This window comes from Erythrolamprus reginae, chromosome 10 (genome assembly GCF_031021105.1).
Source record: "Erythrolamprus reginae isolate rEryReg1 chromosome 10, rEryReg1.hap1, whole genome shotgun sequence".
Classification (NCBI taxonomy): domain Eukaryota; kingdom Metazoa; phylum Chordata; class Lepidosauria; order Squamata; family Dipsadidae; genus Erythrolamprus; species Erythrolamprus reginae.
This window is the reverse complement of record NC_091959.1, coordinates 11,628,962-11,654,540: the sequence shown is the minus strand read 5'-3', so window position 1 is coordinate 11,654,540 and position 25,579 is coordinate 11,628,962. Positions and strand designations below refer to the sequence as shown.

The window sequence follows — 25,579 nt, the reverse complement described above, 5'->3', positions numbered from 1 at the left end:
TGTCAAAGAAGATAGGAGGGAAAGAAGAATTTCAGAATATTATAAGAATTTCTATAATTGGCTAGAGGAAAGAAAGAATAGAAGAAATGACATAGAAGAAATTAATAAATAAAATTGAAAGAAAAACGTGCAAATATATAAAAATGCAAAGCATTAAGTTAACAAAAAATAAGGTTAAAAATCGATAACTCTGTGACTGAAATTCCAAATGAGCAGGGAATGTAATAATAATAATAATAATAATAATAATAATAATAATAATAATAATAATATATTAGATTTGTATGCCGCTCCTCTCCGTGGAGCGGCATACAAATCCCAAATTTATTTTATGTTTTCCGGTTTGTTAATCATTGTTGTGTTTGTGTATATATATAATTATTTTTTTTTTAAAAAAGAAGTAAAATAAGAACAATAAAAACAGTGAAAACCCCTTAATATAAAACCACCCAAATACACTCGTACACACATACATGTCAAACAAGTCATAATTCGGCCGTGACTCGATGTTACTCTCACAGATCCCAGGCCTGCCAGCAAAGTCAGGTCTTCAAGGTCTTTCAGAAGGCCAGTAGAGTGGGAGCAGTACGGATATCGAGGGGTAGTTGTTTCCAAAGAGCCGGGGCCACCACAGAGAAGGCCCTCCCCCGAGGGCCCACCAACCTGTTTAGTTGACGGGACCAGAGAAGCCGAACCCTGTGGGATCTGATTAGAGGTATGCGGCAGGAGACGGTCCGTAGATAGTCTTCCTGTAGATAGTTTTTTCTCTCAGGCAAGCCTAAAGTAACCCAATCCATCAGGCCAGCTGGAAAACACAGCATGATTGTCTTTTTTTATTATTATTCTTTGTCCAATATACAATACATATGGAAGAGAGTAGGCATTAAGTAATATATATAAAGATAGAAGGAAAAAGAGGATATATATGATACAAGAGATAAGGAGTGAATATATATGATATATGTATATATATATATATATATATATGTAGATAGATAGATAGATAGATAGATAGATAGATAGATAGATAGATAGATAGATAGATAGATAAACAGATAGTCTTGATTTAGAACCATTCATTTAGTGATAGTTGGAAGTTACAATGGCGCTGGGAAAGATGACTTGCAACCGGTCCCTTGCAATCTATCTATCCAATCTATCCATCTATCTAATTTATCCATCTATCATATCTATTCTATCCCGGAGTGAGCGACCTGGCCATCCCGGCGGACGTGCGCAAATACGCCCTCCGCGGGGCGACGCCCGGGCTCTTTTAAGGGGACAGCGCCGCCGAGCCGGAATGACGGTGCTCATTGGGAATGACGGTGCTCATTGGGAGCTGGAGGGCGGGCGGGGGGCATCCTTTCGGGCTCCGGCCGCTTTGCCTTCCACGCGGGTCAAGAGACGCGTGGAAAGCCGCGGCCGAGCTTACTGGGCGTGCCGTGGAATCTCCAGCGCCTCGCGCCTCCTTTAACTAACCGGTGCGCGCAAAAAAGGAAGCCGAACCTCCCACCCTCCCCGGGGGAAGGCGGGCTCGGTTGCTAAGGCTCGCCACGTGCCCTCTCTCCCTCTTCTTTTTTATGAATGACCAGGTGAGAGGGCACGTGGCGAGCCTTAGCAACCGAGCCCGCCTTCCCCCGGGGAGGGTGGGAGGTTCGGCTTCCTTTTTTTCGCGCACCGGTTAGTTAAAGGAGGCGCGAGGCGCTGGAGATTCCGCGGCACGCCCAGTAAGCTTGGCCGCGGCTTTCCACGCGTCTCTTGACCCGCGTGGAAGGCAAAGCGGCCGGAGCCCGAAAAGATGCCCCCCGCCCATCCTCCAACTCCCAAACCCGGCGGAGCAGCGTCCTTCCAGTTCGGCGGCGCTGTCCCCTTAAAAGAGCCCGGGCGTCGCCCCGCGGAGGGCTTATTTGCGCAAGTCCGCCCGCCCGGCCACTTCGCTCACTCCGTCCTTCCACCCCGATGGCCGCGGCAAGATTTTCCACGCCGGACAGCGGACTGGCCTCCGACTCTGCCTTGAGCCCCGAGGCCAGCCCGATCCTCTGGACGCCCCTGCGAGAGAGAGAGGTGCTGCGCCAACTGAACGGCCGTCTGGCCGCCTACATCCAACGCGTGCGGGCTTCGGAGGCGGCCGAAGCCGCGCTTCGCCTCCGCCTGGGCCGGTGCGAGGAGGACAGCCGCCACCTGGGCTCCCTGCGGAGCAGCTACGAGAGTGAGCTGGCCAAGGCGCGCCAAGCGTTGGACCACCGGGCCCTGCAAGAGGCGGCTTTGCAGGCGGCGGCGGACTCGTTGCGCCAAGACCATCAGCAGCTTCTGGCCAGGTCAGTCCGGCACCTGGGTTCCCACAGCCGGGGATGGTTGTTGAGGCAGGTTGCTTCCCCACTCGGGCCGGCCCCGTCGTGCCAAAGCGGTTCCTTTAATAAGCCACAAATCCCGGTTCAGCACAGCCAGCAGAGATACCCACAAAAGGAACCGGGGTGGCTGGGAGTGGAAGGGAAGTCTGGTTCACACAACCCGCTAAACCAGTGGTTCTTAGCCTGGGGGTCGGGACCCTTTTGGGAGGATAACAACCACCACCACCACAACAACAACAACAACAGAGTTGGAATGGACCTTGGAGGTCTTCTAGTCCAACCCCCCCCCCCCCCCAAAACCCTACACTACTTCAGACAAATGATTATCCAACATCTTCTTTAAAACTTCCAGTGTTGGGGCATTCACAACTTCTGGAGGCAAGCTGTTCCACTGATTATTTGTTCTAACTGTCAGGAAATTTCTCCTTAGTTCTAAGTTACTTCTCTCCTTGTTTAATTTCCATGCATTGCTTCTTGTTCTACCCTCAGGTGCTTTGGAGAATAGCTTGACTCCTCCTTCTTTGTGGCAACCCCTGAGATATTGGAACACTGCTATCACGTCTCCTGTCATTCACGGGTTGCATGACCGTTTCACAGGGGTCGCCTAAGACCACAGGAAAAGACAAATTTATCACGGTGTTAGGAACTAAAGCTTCTATTCTGGCACCTTAGAACATATTTTTACAATCCGACCAATCAGGCGTTTACAGTGGGGGTGTCCTTCTGACCTTCCTGCCAATCAGCTTAAAGCTCTGTTGGGAGAATTGGCGCTAGACTTATGGTTGGGCGTCACCACAACATGAGGAACTGTATTAAAGGGTTGAGGCATTAGAAAAGTTGAGAACTACAGCGGTAAAAGTTTGGTTTATTTTCACCCTTACAGGCTCCTGGATAAATTGGTTGGTGAGAGCCAGTTTGGTAGCTGAGGCCTAGAAACCAGGTGGCAATGAGTTCTATCTAGGCCTCCATTATCCTTTGCAGAACAGGGTGGGAGGAAAAAAATAATTTATTTGGATGGATGGATGGATGGATGGATGGATGGAGAGAGAGAGGGGGGGTGGGAGGAAAAAATATTTTATTTGGATGGATGGATGGATGGATGGATGGATGGATGGAGAGAGAGAGAGAGGGTGGGAGGAAAAATAATTTATATGGATGGATGGATGGATGGATGGATGGATGGATGGATGGAGAGAGACAGAGAAACAGACAGACAGACAGACAGACTGACAGACTTTTAGTCCACATCTCTGAAGACTCAGGGCGGCTTGCAAAAACAGTACAGAAAAGATTATAAGGGCCTATTATAAAACTAATCTGAAAACCCAAATACTGTATTTAAAAACTATGCAACCACATTCATCCAGATCTCAGTCATTCTATCGGCTGGGGCAGAGTGTCAACACTCAAGGGCCCGAGGTCTACCGGCAAAGGTGTGCTTTTAAAGCCTGCCGGAAGGCCAGGAGAGTAGGGGCAGTGCGAATCTCCGGGAGGGGAGTTGGTTCCAAAGGGTCGGAGCTGCCACAGAGAAGGCCCTTCCCCTAGGGCCTGCCAGCCGGCATTGCTTGACTGACAGGACCTGGAGAAGGCCAACTCTGTGGGACCTGACCAGTTGCTGGGATGTATCATGTGGCATACATGGTTGCTTAGGAGTAAGACACAACTTGGTAACACAATATGAGGCATACAGTGGTACCTCTACCTAAGAATGCCTCTACTTACAAACTTCTCTAGATAAGAACCGGGTGTTCAAGATTTTTTTGCCTCTTCTCAAGAGCCATTTTCCACTTACAAACCCGAGCCTTCGAAACTGTAACCGGAAAAGACAGGGAGAAGCCTCCTTGGGGCCTCTCTAGGAATCTCCTGGGAGGAAACAAAGCCAGAAAAGGCGGGGAGAAGCCTCCGTGGGGCCTCTCTAGGTATCTCCTGGGAGGAAACGGGGCCTCCACCCTCCCTGTGGTTTCCCCAATCGCACGCATTATTTGCTTTTACATTGATTCCTATGGGAAAAATTCTTCTTACAAACGTTTCTACTTAAGAACCTGGTCGCAGAAATAATAATAATAATAATAATAATAATAATAATAATAATAATAATAGTACTATTACTATTATTATTATTATTATTATTATTATTATTATTATTATAATATTACTCCCAGTAATATTACTCCCAGCGACCGATTAGGTCCCACAGAGTGGGCCTTCTCCGGGTCCCGTCAACTAAACAATGTCGGTTGGCGGGCCCCAGGGGAAGAGCCTTCTCTGTGGCGGCACCGGCTCTCTGGAACCAACTCCCCCCAGAGATTAGAACTGCCCCTACTCTTCCTGCCTTCCGTAAACTCCTTAAAACCCACCTTTGCCGTCAGGCATGGGGGAATTGAAACACCTCCCCTGGGCTTGTTCAATTTTATACATGGTATGCTTGTGTGTGTGTTTGTTAGTATATGGGGTTCTTTTAAATCTTTAAATATTTTAAAGTTATTTCGATTATTTATGATTTGTTATATCTTGTTGTGAGCCGCCCCGAGTCTTCGGAGAGGGGCGGCATACAAATCTAAATAATAAATAATAAATAAATAAAATAAATATTACTATTATTATTATTATTAATTATTATTATTATTATTATTATTATTATTATTATTATTATTATTATTATTATTATTATTATTACTATTATTATTAATTAGATTTGTATGCCGCCCCTCTCCCAAGACTCGGAGCGTAGAACACATCTTAAGATGCCAGTTATCTTTCTGATGTAACTTACTTTTTTTTGCAGGAATGCCAGAATAGAAAATAAATTGAGCTCGGCACTAGTTCAAGTGAGTGAACTACAAGCTCAGGTAAACCGCAGAGGGGCAGAACTGTCGACCGCATTGCAAACGCAGAGCGGTTTGGAGAAAGAACTTCGAGACTCCAACGAACAAACTACCTCTGTAAGCAGTTGCCCAGAGAAATCTCAGCCACCTTGTTAAAATTGTGGGGTATTTACTGTCTATCCAGAGGTGGGATTTGGCAGGTTTTGACCAGTTCTGGGGAACCTGTATTGGAAATCTTGAGTAGTTAGTGAAGATTGGACTTAAACCCTGGATAGTTCAATGGATTTGCAGCTGGCTGAAGCGTAGACATCAAGAGAGTTATTGTTAATGGCGAGTATTCTGAGCAGAGACAGGTTACAAGCGGTGTGCCACAAGGGTCTGTTCTGGGTCCTATTCTTTTTAATATGTTTCTGAGTGACATAGGGGAAGGTTTGGTAGGGAAGGTTTGCCTATTTGCCGATGACTCTAAAGTGTGCAATAGGGTTGATATTCCTGGAGGGGTCTGTAATATGGTAAATGATTTAGCTTTACTAGATAAATGGTCAAAGCAATGGAAACTGCAGTTTAATGTTTCCAAATGTAAAATAATGCACTTGGGGAAAAGGAATCCCCAATATGTGTATTGTATTGGCAGTTCTGTGTTAGCAAATACTTCAAAAGAAAAGGATTTAGGGGTAGTGATTTCTGACAGTCTCAAAATGGGTGAACAGTGAAGTCAGGCGGTAGGGAAAGCAAGTAGGATGCTTGGCTGCATAGCTAGAGGTATAACAAGCAGGAAGAGGGAGATTATGATCCTGCTATATAGAATGCTGGTGAGACCACATTTGGAATACTGTGTTCAGTTCTGGAGACCTCACCTACAAAAAGATATTGACAAAATTTAACGGGTCCAAAGACGGGCTACAAGAATGGTGGAAGGTCTTAAGCATAAAACGTATCAGGAAAGACTCAATGAACTCAATCTGTATAGTCTGGAGGACAGAAGGAAAAGAGGGGACATGATCGAAACATTTAAATATATTAAAGGGTTAAATAAGGTCCAGGAGGGAAGTGTTTTTAATAGGAAAGTGAACACAAGAACAAGGGGACACAATCTGAAGTTAGTTGGGGGAAAGATCAAAAGCAACATGAGAAAATATTATTTTACTGAAAGAGTAGTAGATCCTTGGAACAAACTTCCAGCAGACGTGGTAGATAAATCCACAGTAACTGAATTTAAACATGCCTGGGATAAACATATATCAATCCTAAGATAAAATATAGAAAATAGTATAAGGGCAGACTAGATGGACCAGGAGGTCTTTTTCTGCCGTCAGACTTCTATGTTTCTATGTTTCTAATTGTTAAATACCACCTCTGGCTCCGTCCCCATCTATTCTCTGCCTCCCGAATCCCAGCGGATCAGGAGGAAATAGAGATTTTGCAGTAACCTTCCCCTAGAGTGGAGAGGGAATGGGGATTTTACAGTATCCTGCCACACCCACCAAGCCATACAACTCCCAGCAAACCAAGCCACGCCCACCAAGCCATGACACGCCCACCAAGCTATGACATGCCCACCAAGCCATGACAAGTCCACCAACACATGACACACCCACCAAGCCATGACACGCCCACCAAGCTATGACACACCCACCATGCTAAACAAGGATTACTCTGCTCCTACATTAACAACCAAGCAGAGAACCCTTTGCTAAAAATTTGGAAGCCCACCCCTGGATTCTACAATGGCTGTATGAAAACAGCCTTAAGTCTCTCCTCTCAATGCTGTTATATCTTTGTAATGGTTACAAAACAAACTATAACTCAAGAACTACCAGGGTTTGGTTTCCTTGTGGATGAGGTCCACGGAGCCATACATTTTTCTATAATATTTATTTATTTATTTAATTATTTAATTAATTAATTAATTAATTAATTAATTAATTTGTTTTGTCAAGTACATATTGGTGGTGTGCAAAGTTATATACTGCTCAAAAATAATAAAGGAAACACTCAAAATAACACATCCTAGATCTGAATGAATGAAATATTCTAATTGAATATTTCATTTGCACAACCATGCCATTTGCACAACAGCCTGTGAAATTGATTGTCAATCAGTGTTGCTTCCCAAGTGAACAGTTTTATTTCACAGAAGTTTGATTTACTTGGAGTTACATTGTGTTGTTTAAGTGCTCCCCTTATTTTTTTTGAGCAGTGTAATAATATTCATATACATGATACTAGTAAAAAAGCAGCATTAGGACAGGGGACGGAAGGCACGCTGGTGAACTTATGCACGCCCCTTACTGACCTCTTAGGAACCGGGAGAGGTCAACAGTAGATAGTCTAAGGGTAAAGTTTTGGGGGTTAAGTGATGATACTACAGAGTCCGGTAGTGAGTTGGGGCAGGGTATTGACAATCCTTCTGTCTGACCTTGAATGGACTTTCAACTTGAAAGGACACCCAGCTGTCAGTCAAATCCCCTTCCATCAACAGAGCTCCACAATCGTGCCATTCTTGGATGGCACTAAAAGTTTCCCAAAAAAATAAATAATAAAATGACCTCATTCAAAAATTAATCTTTATTTTCTTTCCAAAGCCCTCACCTTGAAACGCCTTAGAGCAAGCATATTCGTATATCTTAGAGCGAAGATGTCAGCTATCTTAATCCATGCTGGTTTAGGAATCTCTGCTTGATGCCAACATCTTCATTAAGTTGCTTGTACTCCGTGGCTTATTAACTGGCAGTTCTAGTTGGGTTAGTGAAATAATGATACACAAAGTTGGCTCAGAACTACACAGTACACCAAGCCAAAATAAACTACAATTACATAGTTTAGGGTGGGAACCTCATAGGTCTTACATGCTGAAAATCATGGTAACTTCATGTTTGTTTTATCTACAATTAGTAAGAATAACAAAAGCTTGAATACTGTTTTATAGCCTAGAATGATCTGTTGGAATAAGCTGTCTAGAAATAGCTTGCCTTTAGGCTACAGAGGTGATGAATCTTGAAAGATAGGTGATTCACTTCAGATATCTTAGATGAATATCCTTTCCTAAAATCCTAACCTTTAGAAACATAGAAACATAGAAGACTGACGGCAGAAAAAGACCTCATGGTCCATCTAGTCTGCCCTTATACTATTTCTTGTATTTCATCTTACAGTGGATATATGTTTATCCCAGGCATGTTTAAATTCAGTTACTGTGGTTTTACCAACCACGTCTGCTGGAAGTTTGTTCCAAGGATCTACTACTCTTTCAGTGAAATAATATTTTCTCACGTTGCTTTTGATCTTTCCCCCAATTAACTTCAGATTGTGTCCCCTTGTTCTTGTGTTCACTTTCCTATTAAAAACACTTCCCTCCTGAACCTTATTTAACCCTTTGACATATTTAAATGTTTCGATCATGTCCCCCCTTTCCCTTCTGTCCTCCAGACTATACAGATTGAGTTCATGAAGTCTTTCCTGATATGTTTTATGCTTAAGATCTTCCACCATTCTTGTAGCCCGTCTTTGGACCCGTTCAATTTTGTCAATATCTTTTTGTAGGTGAGGTCTCCAGAACTGAACACAGTGTTCCAAATGTGGTCTCACCAGTGCTCTATATAAGGGGATCACAATCTCCCTCTTCCTGCTTGTTATACCTCTAGCTATGCAGCCAAGCATCCTACTTGCTTTTCCTACTGCCCGACCACACTGCTCACCCATTTTGAGATTGTCAGAAATCACTACCCCTAAATCCTTCTCTTCTGAAGTTTTTGCTAACACAGAACTGCCAATGCAATAGTACTCAGATTGAGGATTCCTTTTCCCCAAGTGCATTATTTTACATTTGGAAACGTTAAACTGCAGTTTCCATTGCTTTGACCATTTATCTAGTAAAGCTAAATCATTTACCATATTACAGACCCCTCCAGGAATATCAACCCTATTGCACACTTTAGAGTCATCGGCAAATAGGCAAACCTTCCCTTCCAAACCTTCCCCTATGTCATTCACAAACATATTAAAAAGAATAGGACCCAGAACAGACCCTTGTGGCACACTGCTTGTAACCTGTCTCTGCTCAGAGTACTCGCCATTAACAATAACTCTCTGATGTCTATGCTTCAGCCAGCTTGAAATCCACTGAACTATCCAGGGATTAAGTCCAATCTTCACTAATTTATCTATCAGCTCTTTATGTGGAACCGTATCAAAGGCTTTGCTGAAGGATAACTTAAGAATCCAAATGCTTCCTTTAAAAAAAAATATTACATTTTATTTTCAATTTTTTTATGTTACAAACAACAATAAAACACGACAAAGTATCAAAACAATAATTACACAGTTATATAATAAATCGTTTTTGATTCCCAGGTCATTGTATTCATAAGAGATTATACAGCTCCATAAGTCCTTATGAAAAATTCTTTTCATCAGAAATAAAGATTTTCATATATTTCTGCAAACATGCAAAATACTGTATACCATATACTTGAACTGTAGTCCTACCCTTTGCAAATGCTTCTTTTGGGTGTAGCAAACGTTTTTCTTTTATCCGTTCCTAGCTTAAGGAGTTGCTGAAGAGTTCCAGAAATGAACTTCAGAACGAGAAGTTGAAAACAGCCGAGTTGGAAATTCAAGTGAAGTCTTTCCAAGAACAAATGGCGTTCCAGAAGAGCTTCTATGAAAATGTATTTATGTCAGTCCAAAATGCCGATTTTTGATCCATTCCGTTGGAGCAGGGAGTGTCAAACTCAATTTCATTGAGAGCTGCAGTCCTGTTGTAGGCCATCAATGTAGGCGGCGGTCCATATCTTATGAAAGCTATGTTAGGTCCCACAGAGTCAGCCTTCTCCAGGTCCTGTAACTAGACAATGCTGGCTGGCGGGACCTAGGGGAAGAGCCTTCCCTGTGGGGGCCCCGGCCTTCTGGAATCAGCTCCCCCCGGAGATTCGTACTGCCCCTCCTTCCTTGTCTTTCGTAAGAGTCTTAAGACTCATTTATGTTACCAGGCTTGGAGCCATGTGATCACATATAACATACATACATACATACATACATACATACATACATACATACATACATTTACTTACTTACTTACTTACTTACCTATTTACTTACTTACTTACTTACTTACTTACTTACTTACTTACTTACTTACTTACTTACTTACTTACTTACTTACTTATTGGATTTGTATGCCGCCCCTCTCCGAAGACTCGGGGCGGCTAACAACAACAATAAAACAGTGTACAATAGTAATTCAATACTAAGAACAATTAAAACCCATTAATATAAAAACCAAACATACATACATATATACCATGCATAGAATTGTAAAGGCCTAGGGGGAAAGAGGATCTCAATTCCCCCATGCCTGATGGCAGAGGTGGGTTTTAAGGAGCTTACAAAAGGCAAGGAGGGTGGGGGCGATTCTAATCTTTGGGGGAGTTGGTTCCAGAGGGCCGGGGCCGCCACAGAGAAGGCTCTTCCCCTGGGTCCCGCCAAATGACATTGTTTGGTTGACGGGACCCGGAGAAGATCCACTCTGTGGGACCTAACTGGTTGCTGGGATTCGTGCGGCAGAAGGCGGTCCCAGAGATAATCTGATCCGATGCCATGAAGGGCTTTATAGGTCATAACCAACACTTTGAATTGTGACCGGAAACTGATTGGCAACCAATGCAGACTGCGGAGTGTTGGTGTAATATGGGCATATTTGGGAAAGCCCATGATTGCTCTTGCAGCTGCATTCTGCACGATCTGAAGTTTCCGAACATTTTTCAAAGGTAGCCCCATGTAGAGAGCCTTTACAGTAGTCGAGCCTCGAGGTGATGAGGGCATGAGTGACTGTGAGCAGTGACTCCCGGTCCAAGTAGGGTTGCAACTGGTGCACAGTACATACATACACAAAGGGATTAAGTCAATAATATTTCTTTCTCCTCTCAGGAACTCAAGGACAAGAAGCAAGTTTACGAGAGCAGGATTCACCAGATTGTATCTGGCCGTCAGCAGCAACATGAAGCTAAAATGAAGGATTCTCTCCAGGAACTCAGAAAAGAACATGACCAACAGTTCCAGGAATACAAAGATCACGTGGAACAACATTTCCAAGCTAAAGTGAGTTAAATGGGAAGACTCTTATGAGAAAAGGGAAAATGTTGTCTTGTCTACTCAAAGCCATGTATTTCCATGGACCACTTTTTTTCTTTTGGGGATGAAAATAAATTCTAAAACCAATGATGAGCAATCTATAACTCTACAACTCAAAACAACCCTAATCAGCACAATCCAGTGGTAGAGGATGCTGGGACATAAGCAGCTTCTGAAAGGCCATCAATTTTTCATTATTATATACAGTATTAAGCATAAGGAGAAGAGCCTTCTCTGTGGCAGCCCCGACCCTCTGGAACCAGCTCCGCCCTGAGATTAGAACTGCCCCCACCTTGCCTTTCGTAAACTCTTTAAAACCCACCTCTGTCGTCAGGCATGGGGGAACTGATATAACTTCCCCAGGCCTATATTGTTTATGTATGGTATGTTGTGTGCATAGTTTTTTTTTTAATTATGGGTTTTTAGTTTTAATTATTAGATTTGTATTCTACATTGTTTTTTTCTATTACTGTTGTAAAGCCGCCCCGAGTCTACGGAGAGGGACGGCATACAAATTTAATAAATAAATAAATAATAATAAAACTTATCAGGAAAGACTTCATGAACTCAATCTGTATAGTCTGGAGGACAGAAGGGAAAGGGAGGACATGATTGAAACATTTAAATATGTTAAAGGGTTAAACAAGGTCTCGGAGGGAGGTGTTTTTAATAGGAAAGTGAACACAAGAACAAGGGGCCCCAATCTGAGATTAGTTGCGGGAAAGTTCAGAAGCAACGTGAGAAAATATTTGACTGAAAGAGTAGTAGATGCTTGGAACAAACTTCCAGCAGACGTGGTTGGTAAATCCACAGTAACTGAATTTAAACACGCCTGGGATAAACATAGATCCATCCTAAGAAAAAATACAGGGAATAGTATAAGGGCAGACTAGATGGATCAGGAAGTCTTTTTCTGCCGTCAATCTTCTATGTTTCTATTAAAAGGAGCCAGAAGCTGGTTAGTTGGTTGAGTCTAGAAATTAAACCCAAAGTTAAGCCATGAAACGTTAAAAGGAATGATTTGGGGATGGCTGGGAAGAAGATGTATGAGAAAATGGAGGTCTCCAGTTGATGAAGGAGGACACTTTTTAATGAGATTGAGATGAATCTGAACAGAGATATTGAGGAACACCAAGTTGAAATATTGGAGGGAATCGAGATTTCAGAAAGGCTGTGGTCCTTTGGGATAATTTTTGGATGCAATTTGGATGAAAATATGAAAAGAAATAAATAAAATGCAACTTTATAACAGCAAACACACACTCTGAAAGTCAGAAATAGTTTTATTCCTGTTTGTAGATAGGTATATGCTACAGCGAACATTATTAACCAAAACTATTTTTGCAGGTAGAAAATGTGCTTCTTCATGCTAAAAGCAAGAATGATTTTGCTACTTCTGTCCAAGAGGAACTGAAAAAAACGAAACTGAAGGTTGATGATCTCATATCACAGGTAAATCGAAAAACCAGGCAAAACTAAGGATTTGCCGTTCTATTAGGAAGAATATTTTATTAGTTCATCAAAATACAAAATAACAAAGTGCAAATAAAAATAAAAATAAGGGGTAAATAAGGGAGGAAAGGGAGAAGAGATAAAAGTATAGGGTAAGAGGAGAAAGAAAAATATAAGAATTAACCTCTGACTCCTTTTGTTGCAGTAGAATAAGGTAGCAACATAACACCTCAACTTTTTACTTTTATATAGTGGAAATAGAAATAGCACTTGGGCTTATATACTGCCACGTAGTGCTTTACAGCCCTCTCTAAGTGGTTTGCAGAGTCAGCCCCCCAACCAATCTGGGTCCTCATTTTACCGACCTCAGAAGGATGGAAAGCTGAGCCAATCTTGAGACGGTCAAAATTGAACTCTTAGCAGTGGGCAGACTTAGCCTGCAATACTGCCTTCTAACCACTGTGCCATCATGGCTAGCATAAGAATACAGTGGTACCTCTACCTAAGAACACCTCTGCTTAAGAACATTTCTAGATAAGAACTGGGTGTTCAAGATTTTTTTGCCTCTTCTTAAGAACCATTTTCTACTTAAGAACCCGAGCCAGGAAAACATTCCCAGGAAATTTGAGAGCGGCACGAAGGCCCGGTCAGTTTCCTGCCATTCCCCCTGGGTTTCTCTCTCTGGCACAGTGTATGGGAGGCACGTGTTCCTCCTCACCACTTCAGAGTCCCTCTCTTTTTTTTAAGTCTTAAAGTTTTGGATTTTTTTGATTCCCTCACCTCACCTTCTTCCTTTGGCAGCGACTGTCCTCTTCCTCCTCCTCCTCCCACCCAAATTCCAAACTTTTATTTCTTTCCTAATGGGTTTGCACGCATTATTTGCTTTTACATTGAACTGAACACAGTATTCCAAATGTGGTCTCACCAGCGCTCTATATAGCGGGATCACAATCTCCCTCTTGCTGCTTGTTATACCTCTAGCTATGCAGAAAAGCAAGTAGGATGCTTGGCTGCATAGCTAGAGGTATAACAAGCAGGAAGGGGGAAGATTGTGACCCCGCTATATAGACTGCTGGTGAGACCACATTTGGAATACTGTGTTCAGTTCTGGAGACCTCACCTACAAAAAGATATTGACAAAATTGAACGGGTCCAAAGACGGGCTACAAGAATGGTGGAAGGTCTTAAGCATAAAACGCATCAGGAAAGACTTCATGAACTCAATCTGTATAGTCTGGAGGACAGAAGGAAAAGGGGGGACATGATCGAAACATTTAAATATGTTAAAGGGTTAAATAAGGTTCAGGAGGGAAGTGTTTTTAATAGGAAAGTGAACACAAGAACAAGGGACACAGTCTGAAGTTAGTTGGGGGAAAGATCAAAAGCAACATGAGAAAATATTATTTGACTGAAAGAGTAGTAGATGCTTGGAACAAACTTGCAGCAGACGTGGTTGGTAAATCCACAGTAACTGAATGTAAACATGCCTGGGAGAAACATATATCCATCCTAAGATAAAATACAGGAAATAGTATAAGGGCAGACTAGATGGACCATGAGGTCTTTTTCTGCCGTCAGTCTTCTACGTTTCTATGTTTCCTATGGGAATCATTGCTTCCTCTTACAAACTTTTCTACTTAAGAAGCTGGTCACGGAGTGAATTAAGTTCTTAAGTAGAGGTGCCACTGTACTTACTAGCCATTTCTTTTAACAACAAGTTTAAGTTTAAGTTTAATCAGATTTGTATGCCGCCCCTCTCCACAGACTCGGGGCGGCTCACAGCAATAACAATACAATGTAAAACAAATCTAATATTTAAGTTAATTTAAAAAAAAATCTATCTAATGAGCAAAACCCCAAACAAAAGTGTCAATGCTGATTTGTGGCCTTTTCAGTTTTGTAAAAAAAAAAAAAAAAAAAAGAGGTGTCTGTTCTTAGAACCCCTCTGTTTCTTAGCTCTGTGTCGCTCAAGCTTGAAGTGGCCCAACCTTAAAAACATTTCTGTAAAATCCCCAGAATGCCGAATTGCAAGCCGGGACCAAAGAGCTGCAGATGAAAATAAAGGAGCTACAGAGTGCGATGGATACTGAACGTGAGTCCTCCAAAAGATGCTTAGCTGAAAAAAATAGAGAGGTGGAAGAAATGCAGCAACGGATGCAGTCGCAGCTGGACAAATACGAGCAACTGTTGGACATGAAGTTAGCTCTGGACCTTGAGATCTATGCCTACAAGATGTTGCTGGAAGGAGAAGAAAAACGGTAAGTTTGGAAATCGCCTCTCGGTAACTACACCAGTAATTGGGGTGTGTGTGTGTGTGTTCTGCCGGGCTCTCTGGTAGAAGCCTCCCGAAAATTCAGGGGTACAAATTTCAGACACACACACCTTTGAAAATTCAAAACAATGTCCTAGTCAGGCGGTAGGGAAAGCAAGTAGGATGCTTGGCTGCATAGCTAGAGGTATAACAAGCAGGAAGAGGGAGATTATGATCCCACTATATAGAATGCTGGTGAGACCACATTTGGAATACTGTGTTCAGTTCTGGAGACCTCACCTACAAAAAGATATTGACAAAATTGAACGGGTCCAAAGACGGGCTACAAGAGTGGTGGAAGGTCTTAAGCATAAAACGTATCAGGAAAGACTTCATGAACTCAATCTGTATAGTCTGGAGGACAGAAGGAAAAGGGGGGACATGATCGAAACATTTAAATATATTAAAGGGTTAAATAAGGTCCAGGAGGGAAGTGTTTTTAATAGGAAAGTGAACACAAGAACAAGGGGACACAATCTGAAGTTAGTTGGGGGAAAGACCAAAAGAAACATGAGAAAATATTATTTTACTGAAAGAGTAGTAGATCCTTGGAACAAACTTCCAGCAGACGTGGTAGATAAATCCACAGTAACTGAATTTAAACATGCCTGGGATAAACATATATCCATCCTAAGATAAAATACAGAAAATAGTATAAGGGCAGACTAGATGGACCATGAGGTCTTTTTCTGCCGTCAGACTTCTATGTTCTATGTTTCTATGTTATCACAAAATTCAAAACAAACAAAGCACCCTTTTTGCATTGCGAAGAGCACTCTTCCCCAAAACAACATTGTAGGCTGTGCAAGTCCCTTAATCAGTCCTTAAGTACTTAGCTAGTAGCTGTGAAGAAACATCACAGCCCTCCTTCTTCCCACGATGTGAAACACACACACACTGCTGCCTATGCATCGCTCTCCGCATGTGTGGCTGTATCATTAACTCTTGTTCCGAATCCAAGGAGGAGCTAGATAATTGTTCTCCTTCTGAGCTGTCTGCCACACTCTCCTCCTCCCTGTCACTCATGTCTTCTTGGTCAGAGGAGCCTTCATCAGCAGATTCCACCGGGGGCAAAACAGGCCTGCAGCATGTGGATGTCTCCCCCACATCCACAGTCCTTAGGGCAGGAGCTGGGCCAGAGCTAACCACAACATCTGGGAGGGCATTTTTGCCTTCCAGAGAGCACCCGGTGGGATGGAGAAGGGCTTTTTTACCCTCCCCCTGTTCTGGGGAAACCTTTGAAGCCTGGGGAGGGTGAAACATGAGATCCAGAGGACCTCCAGGGGTGGGTTTTTACCCTCCCTAGTCACTGAATTATGGGTAGGGGCACTTACTTATTTATTTATTTATTATTTATTAATCAGATTTGTATGCCGGCCCTCTCCGCAGACTCGGGGCGGCTCACAGCAGTAATAGTACAATGTAAACAAATCTAATATTTAAGTTTAAGTTAATTTAAAACCCCAATTTAAAAACCAATCATACATACTAGCATACCATGAATAAATTTTATAAGCCTAGGGGGAGGGAAAGTATCAATTCCCCCATGCCTGATGACAGAGGTGGGTTTTAAGGAGCTTACGAAAGGCTAGGAGGGTGGGGGCAACTCTGATATCTGGGGGGAGTTGGTTCCAAAGGGTCGGGGCCGCCACAGAGAAGGCTCTTCCCCTGGGTCCCGCCAAACGACATTGTTTAGTTGACGGGACCCGGAGAAGGCCAACTCTGTGGGACCTAACAGGTCTCTGGGATTCATGCGGCAGAAGGCGGTCCCGGAGATAATCTGGTCCGGTGCCATGAAGGGCTTTATAGGTCATAACCAACACTTTGAATTGTGACCGGAAACTGATCGGCAACCAATGCAGACTGCGGAGTGTTGGTGTAACATGGGCATATTTGGGAAAGCCCATGATTGCTCTCGCAGCTGCATTCTGCACGATCTGAAGTTTCCGAACTCTTTTCAAAGGTAGCTCCATGTAGAGAGCATTACAGTAGTCGAGCCTCGAGGTGATGAGGGCATGAGTGACTGTGAGCAGTGACTCACGGTCCAAATAGGGCCACAACTGGTGCACCAGGCGAACCTGGGCAAACGCCCCCCTCGCCGCAGCTGAAAGGTGTTTCTCTAATGTGAGCTGTGGATCGAGGAGGACGCCCAAGTTGCGGACCCTCTCTGAGGGGGTTAGTGATTCTCCCCCCCCCCCCAGGGTAATGGATGGACAGATGGAATTGTCCTTGGGAGGCAAAACCCACAGCCACTCCGTCTTATCCGGGTTGAGTGCAATAGTGTGCACGCATGGTCTTTTGGTACCCGAGAGAAAAAAAGGTTTGCCATCACTGATCTAGGTTGTGGCTTTTGAGAGTGACATTTCTTGCCTTTCTTCGGTAGTTTAAAACTCTCCAAATTCTCCGGTGAAAGTGGGGAAGCAGAGAGGCGAAGGGACAGGAGTTGGACCACCGTAAGTCACGGCCATCGCCTCTTCGTGCAAGGGAAGAAACGGAAGTGCACCCCGGCCAAGAAACAAGCTCACAGGCTGACCTTCAAAGTGGTCCAGCGAGCATCTTCTACAGGAAGCATCTCCATAGAAGACATTGAGATGGAAGGAAAATTCATCAAAATTAAAAACAATTCCGATCAGGTAAAAACCATTTTCAAACACCTGGGGGAAAAAAGTTATTTTGGGAACACAGGTAGCCCTCAACTTACAATCGTTCCATTTAGTGACTGTTAGAAACATAGAAACATAGACGGCAGAAAAAGACCTCATGGTCCATCTAGTCTGCCCTTATACTATTTCCTGTATTTTATCTTACGATGGATATATGCTTATCCCAGGCATGTTTAAATTCAGTTACTGTGCTGGAAGTTTGTTCCAAGCATCTACTACTCTTTCAGTCAAATAATATTTTCTCATGTTGCTTTTGATCTTTCCCCCAACTAACTTCAGATTGTGTCCCCTTGTTCTTGTGTTCACTTTCCTATTAAAAACACTTCCCTCCCGGAGCTTATTTAGCCCTTTAACATATTTAAATGTTTCGATCATGTCCCCCCTTTTCCTTCTGTCCTCCAGACTATACAGATTGAGTTCATGAAGTCTTTCCTGATACGTTTTATGCTTAAGACCTTCCACCATTCTTGTAGCCCGTCTTTGGACCCGTTCAATTTTGTCAATATCTTTTTGTAGGTGAGGTCTCCAGAACTGAACACAGTATAGTGATCCCCCGGTTATTGCGTCCCCGACCATTGCGAACAGGCTAATTTGCGATTTTTCAACCCGGAAGTCAAAACACCATCTGCGCATGCGTGCCCTTTTTTCTATGGGCACGCATGCGTAGATGGCGCCGGGCAGATCAGCTGCTGGGCGGCTTCCCTAGGTCTTCCCCCTCTTGGCGGGCATCAGCGAGGAGTTTCCCCACCGCCCACGCAAACTCCTCGCTGCTGCCGCTTCGCTCGGCCGCTTCCCAGCTGAGTACTCAGCTGGGAAGCGGCCCGAGCGAACGGCTTGTCCGCAGCCTGCCCACGCCGTTCGCTCCCCCTCTTGCTGGCGGGAGGGCGAGAAGCCCTCCCCAGCACCCGCTCGCCCGCCCTTCGCCGCTCGCCTGCCCTTCGCCCGGCCACCCGCCGTTCGCTCGCTGCTCGCCCAGCCACCCGGGTTCGGGGGGGTGCTGGCAAGCCGCCCATGCCGGCGGCGACGTTTTAAAACAGCCGCGCCGCTTTCCAATGAGTCCCGAAGACAAACGCGGAAGTTTGACGTTTGTCTTCGGGACTCATTGGAAAGCGGCGCGGCTGTTTTAAAACGTCGCCGCCGGCATGGGCGGCTTCCTAGCAGCCCCCCAAACCCGGGTTGGGGGTCCGGGGGGGTGCTGGCAAGCCGCCCATGCCGGCGGCGACGTTTTAAAACAGGAACCCCAATCTTCGGCTCCTCGCTAGCGCTGCGGGAGTAAAAACACCATCTGCGCATGCTCAGATGGTGTTTTTACTTCCGCAGCGCTACTTCGCGAAAACCCGCTCGTTGCGGGGGGTCCTGGAACGGAACCCCCGCAATGATCGGGGGATCACTGTACTCCAAATGTGGTCTCACCAGTGCTCTATACAGCGGGAGCATAATCTCCCTCTTCCTGCTTGTTATACCTCTAGCTATGCAGCCAAGCATTCTACTGCCCGACCACACTGCTCACCCATTTTGAGACTGTCAGAAATCACTACCCCTAAATCCTAGATCTCCACAACTGGACACAGTATAAGAAAGATAGAAACTGTTCAGAATTAATAGCAATAGCCTTTACAGTAGACTTATATACCACTTCATAGTGATCTTACAGCCCTCTCTAAGCGGCTTACAGAATCAGCATATTGCATATTGTTTCTTAAAGGCCACTTTGCTTTGCAGGACCAACTACTAGGAGGATGGATAGTTAGGAAGCAGCATAGAAACGAAACCGACACCATGTACGAGTTTCCTGCTCAGTTCCTTCTTCAGGCTGGTCATGTAGTAATTGTGAGTGTCGATTTTAACAGTCCTCTTACTTTCTTGGGGAAGGGGAGAGGAACTTAAAATGGTTTTTATTTTGCTTCTTATTGTTAAGCTTGCTTATCAAAGTAAATACACATTCACTTTATTTATTGCTTGCTTGCTTGCTTGCTTGCTTGCTTGCTTGCTTGCTTGCTTGCTTGCTTGCTTGCTTGCTTGCTTGCTTGCTTGCTTGCTTGCTTGCTTGATTGATTGATTGATTGATTGATTGATTGTTAGAATTGAAAGGGACCATGCAGGTCATCAAGTCCAACCCCCTGCCTGAGCAGGAATCCTAAAGCACCCCAGCCAAGTGACATTCCAATCTCCTCTTGAAAGTGTCTTTATGACTTTCATGTGTCATAAACAGCATTGGGTTTGTTTGTTTGTTTGTTTGTTTGTTTACTTACTTACTTACTTACTTACTTACTTACTTACTTACTTACTTACTTACTTACTTACTTACTTACTTACTTACTTACTTACTTAATTTGTATGCCGCCCCTCTCCATAGACTCAGGGCGGCTCACAACAGTAATAGAAAAAACAATGTAGAATACAAATCTAATAATTAAAACTAAAAACCCATAATTTAAAAAACATGCACACAACATACCATACATAAACACTATAGGCCTTTATCTATCTATCTGTCTGTCTGTCTGTCTGTCTGTCTGTCTGTTTGTTTGTTTGATTTTTTTTAATGCCACCCTTCTCCTTAGACTCAGGGCAGCTTACAACATGTTTGCAATAGCACTTTTTAACAGAGCCAGCCTATTGCCCCCCACAATCCGGGTCCTCATTTGACCCACCTCGGAAGGATGGAAGGCTGAGTCAACCTTGAGCCGGTGATGAGATTTGAACCGCTGACCTGCAGATCTAGCAGCAGCTTTAGTGGCCTGCAGTACTGCACTCTACCGGCTGTGCCACCTTGGCTCATATAATTGCTTCGGTTTTGGCCCGGTTCTAAGAACTGCTAGTGGCAGAATACCCAGGATGTTCTACCCACCTACCCACACATGCGCAAACCGGTAGTAAGGGGTTTTTAAACCCACTACGGATCATAAATCATTGAAAATTGGATTTAACTTTTGTAATCATTATTTCTTTTCAGATCTGGGAAAAAAATCTGGGTTTAAACCCCAGTCCTAGCAACCTGGTTTGGGAATCCCAAAATTCACATGGACTTGGAGAGAACACCAGTATTGTCCTCCTCAACCATGATGGGATTGTAAGTACCAAGTTGACTTTACCTATTAATTTACTTATTGGATTTGAATGCCACCCCTCTCCGAGGACTAGGGGCAGCTCACAACATATCAAAGCAATATACATATCTAAAATATCAAATTAATATAGCTAAACAACCTTGTTTATTACTATTAAAATTGGTTTATTACTCAGAAAGCTAGTTTGGTTTGATGGTTTTAAGGCAGGAGTCACCAAACTTGGCAACTCTAAGAAAAAAACTTGTTTATTATTATTAAAATTTGTTTCTTAATTTAAAAAGGACATTGATAAACTAGAGTAAGTTCAAAGGAGAGTTATAAGGTGTTGTGATTCAGCCTGAGGCTCCTCAGGGACCGGCTGGATCTCTGCCGGATCCATGCCCAGAGGAGGAGGACAGTGAACAGAAGGGGGAGGACCAGGCAGACGGGGAGAGGAACGTCAGGAAGAGGAGGAGGGAGAGCAGCCTGAGACCCCCGGGGGGGGGGCTCTCCCCAGCTAGTAGCCTGGATTCATTGGATGAAGACGCACAGGCTATAATAGACATGAGGCAGCGACGTGCAGCTCAAAGACGGGGCCAATTAGAAAGATATTTCCATCCCTGAATTGGCAACAGCTGGGTTTGGGTGTGGTTCTCCTCAGCAGGGTTGAAAAGGCAGGCCCGCCCTTACAGTCTTGTGGAGAGTTATCAACTGAGAGTCCTGTGACCTTGCTTCGATTCTTGGCATCTCTGATCTTGGCTTGTGGCCTAGAAGTCTGAAGACTTGGGGGAGGCGTGGGTTTTATTATCTCCAGCGTTGTTTTTGCCAGCAAGAATCCTGTTTTATTGCCTGGCCTTCGTGAAACCTCTGTGAAGCTTCATAGTGTTCCTGTCTGTAAGAACAGTTTTTGTTACCTGCGTTTGCTTTCCAGTATATAAACTGCCTTTGCTTTTTACCAGTGTGTCTGGCTACTCTTTTTGATTGGTGTTGGCGTCTGGGGGGACCCAGACAGAACGTAAGGAGGGTGAGTGATCTGGAAACCATGTCCTATGAGGATTGGTTAAAGGATCTAGGGAGGCTTAGTCTGCAAAGGAGAAGACTGAGAGGGGACTTGATAGCTGTCTCCAAATATCTGAAGGGCTGTTACAGAGCAGAGGGGTCAGCATTGTTCTCATTAGCACATGGAAGGACTAGAAACAATGGAATGAAACTGCAAGGGAGTAGATTTAGATTAGATATCAGGAAAAAATTTCTAACGGTAAGGTGATGCGCCTTCTACTTTCAGGAGATGGCAGAAGGACTTATCACGTGTCCAGAAAGAGGAGAAAGTGATGGAGAAGTGGAAGATGTTGACAAAGAAACCACGGTACGGATTCATAACCAGATACATTTAATTGAACAGCTGAATGTTGACGATGAGAATGAGATCTGTGGATTCTTATTGGGTTGATGGCAGGGGGTGGGCAGCAGGCAGGACGGGGTGGAACGCAGTTCCACCATTGGAAATGAAGATGCGTGCACAGCTCCAGCTGATCGGCGGCTGTCACTTCCTGGATTACTAGTCTCTCCTTTTTCCCCCTGCTGCTGCTGCATCTGTGTCCCCTCCCTGCACCCCCAGTATTCCTCAACCAGGTTGTAAACGTGGCTTAGCATTACTTGTGTCCTGAAATAATTGTGCAAATCCACATGACCCTCCAAGCTGGAGATCATCCGTTTCTTCCCGCAGAAGAACGAGACTTGCAGCTGTCCCGTAATGTAACCAGATGTTGGTGCCTGACTTTGATAAGCTTGAAACGAGGATGCCCAGAATTTAAAATTGGCTCCGCTTGGAGAGTTTATGCAGTAACTGTCTTTGGAACACCATCTTTCGGCTGTGGCGAGGGGGGCGTTTGCCCAGGTCTGCCTGGTGCACCAGTTGCGGCCCTATTTGGACAGGAAGTCACTGCTCACAGTCGCTCATGCCCTTACCACCTCGAGGTTCGATTACTGCAACGCTCTCTACACGGGGCTACCGTTGAAAAGTGTTGGGAAACTTCAGATCGTGCAGAATGCAGCCGCGAGAGCTATCGTGGGGCTTCCTAAATTCACCCACGTTTCTACAACACTCCGTGGCCTGCACTGGCTGCCGATCAGTTTCCGGTCACAATTCAAAGTGTTGGTAATGACCTTTAAAGCCCTACATGGCATTGGACCAGAGTACCTCCGGAACCGCCTTCTACCGCATGAATCCCAGCGGCCGATAAGGTCCCACAGAGTTGGCCTTCTCCGGGTCCCGTCGACTAAACAATGTCATCTGGCGGACCCCAGGGGAAGAGCCTTCTCTGTGGCGGCCCCGGCCATATGGAATCAACTCCCCCCCCCAGAGATCAGAACGGCCCCCACCCTCCTTGTCTTTCACAAATTACTCAAGACCCAGCTACATTGCCAGGCATGGCGCATGCGCGCCCCTTTTTCCATGGCCGCGCATGCGCAGATGGTGTTTTTACTTCCGCACCTGGGAAGACCCAGCAGCTGAGGAGCCGCCTGCCTGCCCGCTTGTCCGCCGCTTTTCTGCTTGTCTGCCGCTTGTCCGCTTGTCCGGCCGCCGCCTTTCCGCCCGCCGCTTGTCTGCCGCTTTTCCGCTTGTCCACCGCTTTTCCGCTTTTCCACCCGCCGCTTTTCCGCCCGCCCCCTTGTCCGCCGCTTTTCCGCTTGTCCGCTGCTTGTCCGCTTGTCCGCCCGCCGCTTTTCCGCCCGCCGCTTGTCCGCCGCTTTTCCGCCCGCCGCTTGTCCGCTTGTCCGGCCGCTGCTTTCCCGCCGCTTGTCCGCCCGCCGCTTGTCCGCCGCTTTTCCGCTTGTCCGCCCGCTGCTTGTCCGCCCGCCGCTTGTCCGCCGCTTTTCCGCTTGTCCGCTGCTTGTCCGCTTGTCCGGCCGCCACTTTTCCGCCCGCCCACTTGTCTGCCGCTTTTCCGCTTGTCCGCCGCTTGTCCGCTTGTCCGCCCGCCGCTTGTCCGCCGCTTTTCCGCTTGTCCGCCGCTTGTCCGCCCGCCGCTTTTCCGCCGCTTGTCCGCCCGCCGCTTGTCCGCCGCTTGTCCGCCCGCCGCTTGCCTGCCGCTTTTCCGCTTGTCCGGCCGCTGCTTTTCTTGTCCGCCCGCCGCTTGTCCGCTCGCCGCTTGTCCGCCGCTCTGGGAGTTGAAGACCCAGGGAAGGTTCCTTCGGCCGCCCAGCAGCTGATCTGCTCGGCAGCGCAGTAGCAGTGAGGAGCTGAAGATGGGGTTTCCCCGTTGCCCACGCAAAGGGGAAACCCCATCTTCGGCTCCTCGCTGCTACTGCGCTGCCGAGCAGATCAGCTGCTGGGCGGCCGAAGGAACCTTCCCTGGGTGCCGCCCGCCGCTCGAGAGCAAGAGGGGGAGAGATAGAGAAAGAGAGAGAAGGAAAGAAAGAGATGAGAGAGGGAGGAAGAGAGTGTGAGAGAGGAAGAAGCAAGATAGAGAAAGAGAGAGAGAAAGAATGAGAAAGGAAGGGAGTGACGTCATCGGGTGAAAAAATCGCGATATAGCGTTTCGCAAAGATCGAGATCGCGAAACTCGAGGGATCACTGTATATGTTTTTTTATGTCGGATCACCCTGGTATATTGAAGGAATGTCACAGCTCCTTTTTGCCTCTAGGCCCAACCCAGGACCATTTCCAGGCAGTTAATTTATTCATAGCCGACAACTACATTCTGTATGTATCAAATGTTTTTAGCTAAAAACATTTGATACATATATATATATATATATATTCTTTTAACATTAGATTTGTTTTACTAATATGTGCTTTTACTATTGTTGTGAGCCGCCCCGAGTCTTCGGAGAGGGGCGGCATACAAATCTAATAAATAATAAATAATTTCCTTCCTTCTTGACTTCAAGGACAAGATAGCTGGCGACTCCTTTGCGGCCAACTCGTGAAAAAGACTTATACGTAAGGATCCAAGCTGAGGACACCACCTTGATTACGACTACCTCGAAGTTGCCTCCATGAACCTGAAGAGTCCTTCTGGGCTTATTTTTCTGGTCTGCTATGAGCCCGCGAGAACCTTACCTTGCTAAATTTGGAGAGTAAAATGCACTGTGTTATTTAATGAAGTTGCCGGGTCCTTGGTGAACTGTTGCTTATTTTGCACAAAGCGTGCCCTTTTTGCAAAGTCATTTCTCTGGTCTTCCCCATATATATTTCCAAATAAAACCCCGACTTTGTACTGAGGTTGCAATTCTAGTTTTCTTCCATAGCTCGGGAGGTGTTTATTTTTATGGTGTGACGGTCTTGGTATATTCGGGGTTCTTCCCGTGTAGGATTTGGAAATTTCTGGCGACGTTTCGATGAGGTCCCACTCATCATCTTCAGGCTGGTGTTTCTGTCCTTGTTCTAAGGCGAACACTGCGAGACCTGAGCTGCCTTCCTTCTATAAATACTGGTGGCTGGGTGTGGTTTGATGGCTCAGCAATTGCCTGCTGTGTAGAAACTTCCTGGTGAGTCAGTGGGGTAACATCTGGGGTCGTTGATGTAGCTGAAGTGTGCTGATTAGTTAATGGTTGTTGATTAGGCGTGATATCCTGAGTAGTTGGAGCTTGCAGGCTACTTGATTGTTTTGCAATATGTGTTCTGAGTGTAGTTTCTGTTTTTATGGCTGGGTTACGTTTGAGGGCTGGTTTCCAGATGTCTGGTAGGCGGGAGGTATCATCCTTAGAACAAAGACAGAAACACCAGCCTGAAGATGATGAGTGGGACCTCATCGAAACGTCGCCAGAAATTTCAAAATCCTACACCGGA

At 45.1% G+C, this 25,579-nt stretch overlaps 1 protein-coding gene across 4 annotated transcripts; it reads left to right on the top strand.

The window, feature by feature from the left end:
* Nucleotides 1–1,672: 1,672 nt before the first annotated feature.
* On the top strand, nt 1,673–25,011 carry LOC139173607 (lamin-B3-like). 4 transcript variants are annotated; one of them, XM_070763600.1, is made up of 11 exons: nt 1,749–2,318; nt 5,137–5,293; nt 9,721–9,846; nt 11,105–11,275; nt 12,656–12,760; nt 14,777–15,018; nt 17,455–17,704; nt 19,457–19,564; nt 20,691–20,807; nt 22,070–22,168; nt 24,679–24,815. In XM_070763600.1, the coding sequence occupies exons 1-11, from the start codon at nt 1,960–1,962 to the stop codon at nt 24,715–24,717; spliced, it is 1,773 nt and encodes a 590-aa protein (XP_070619701.1). In that variant the 5' UTR covers nt 1,749–1,959; the 3' UTR covers nt 24,718–24,815. The 4 variants fall into 4 exon arrangements, with proteins under 4 accessions (XP_070619700.1, XP_070619701.1, XP_070619698.1 ...); XM_070763597.1 differs by having other exon boundaries at nt 1,873–2,318; nt 22,070–22,150; nt 24,679–25,011; XM_070763599.1 differs by lacking the exon at nt 9,721–9,846 and having other exon boundaries at nt 1,673–2,318; nt 22,070–22,150; nt 24,679–25,011.
* Nucleotides 25,012–25,579: the final 568 nt, after the last annotated feature.

Excerpts from the sequence above, each read along its gene's own strand:
- LOC139173607 (XM_070763600.1), top strand. The coding sequence starts at position 1,960 with ATGGCCGCGGCAAGATTTTCCACGCCGGACAGCGGACTGGCCTCCGAC. Across the intron at positions 9,847-11,104 it reads AGAAGAGCTTCTATGAAAAT|GAACTCAAGGACAAGAAGCA; the intron begins GTATTTATGTCA and ends TTCTCCTCTCAG. Across the intron at positions 17,705-19,456 it reads TTAAAAACAATTCCGATCAG|GACCAACTACTAGGAGGATG; the intron begins GTAAAAACCATT and ends TTTGCTTTGCAG.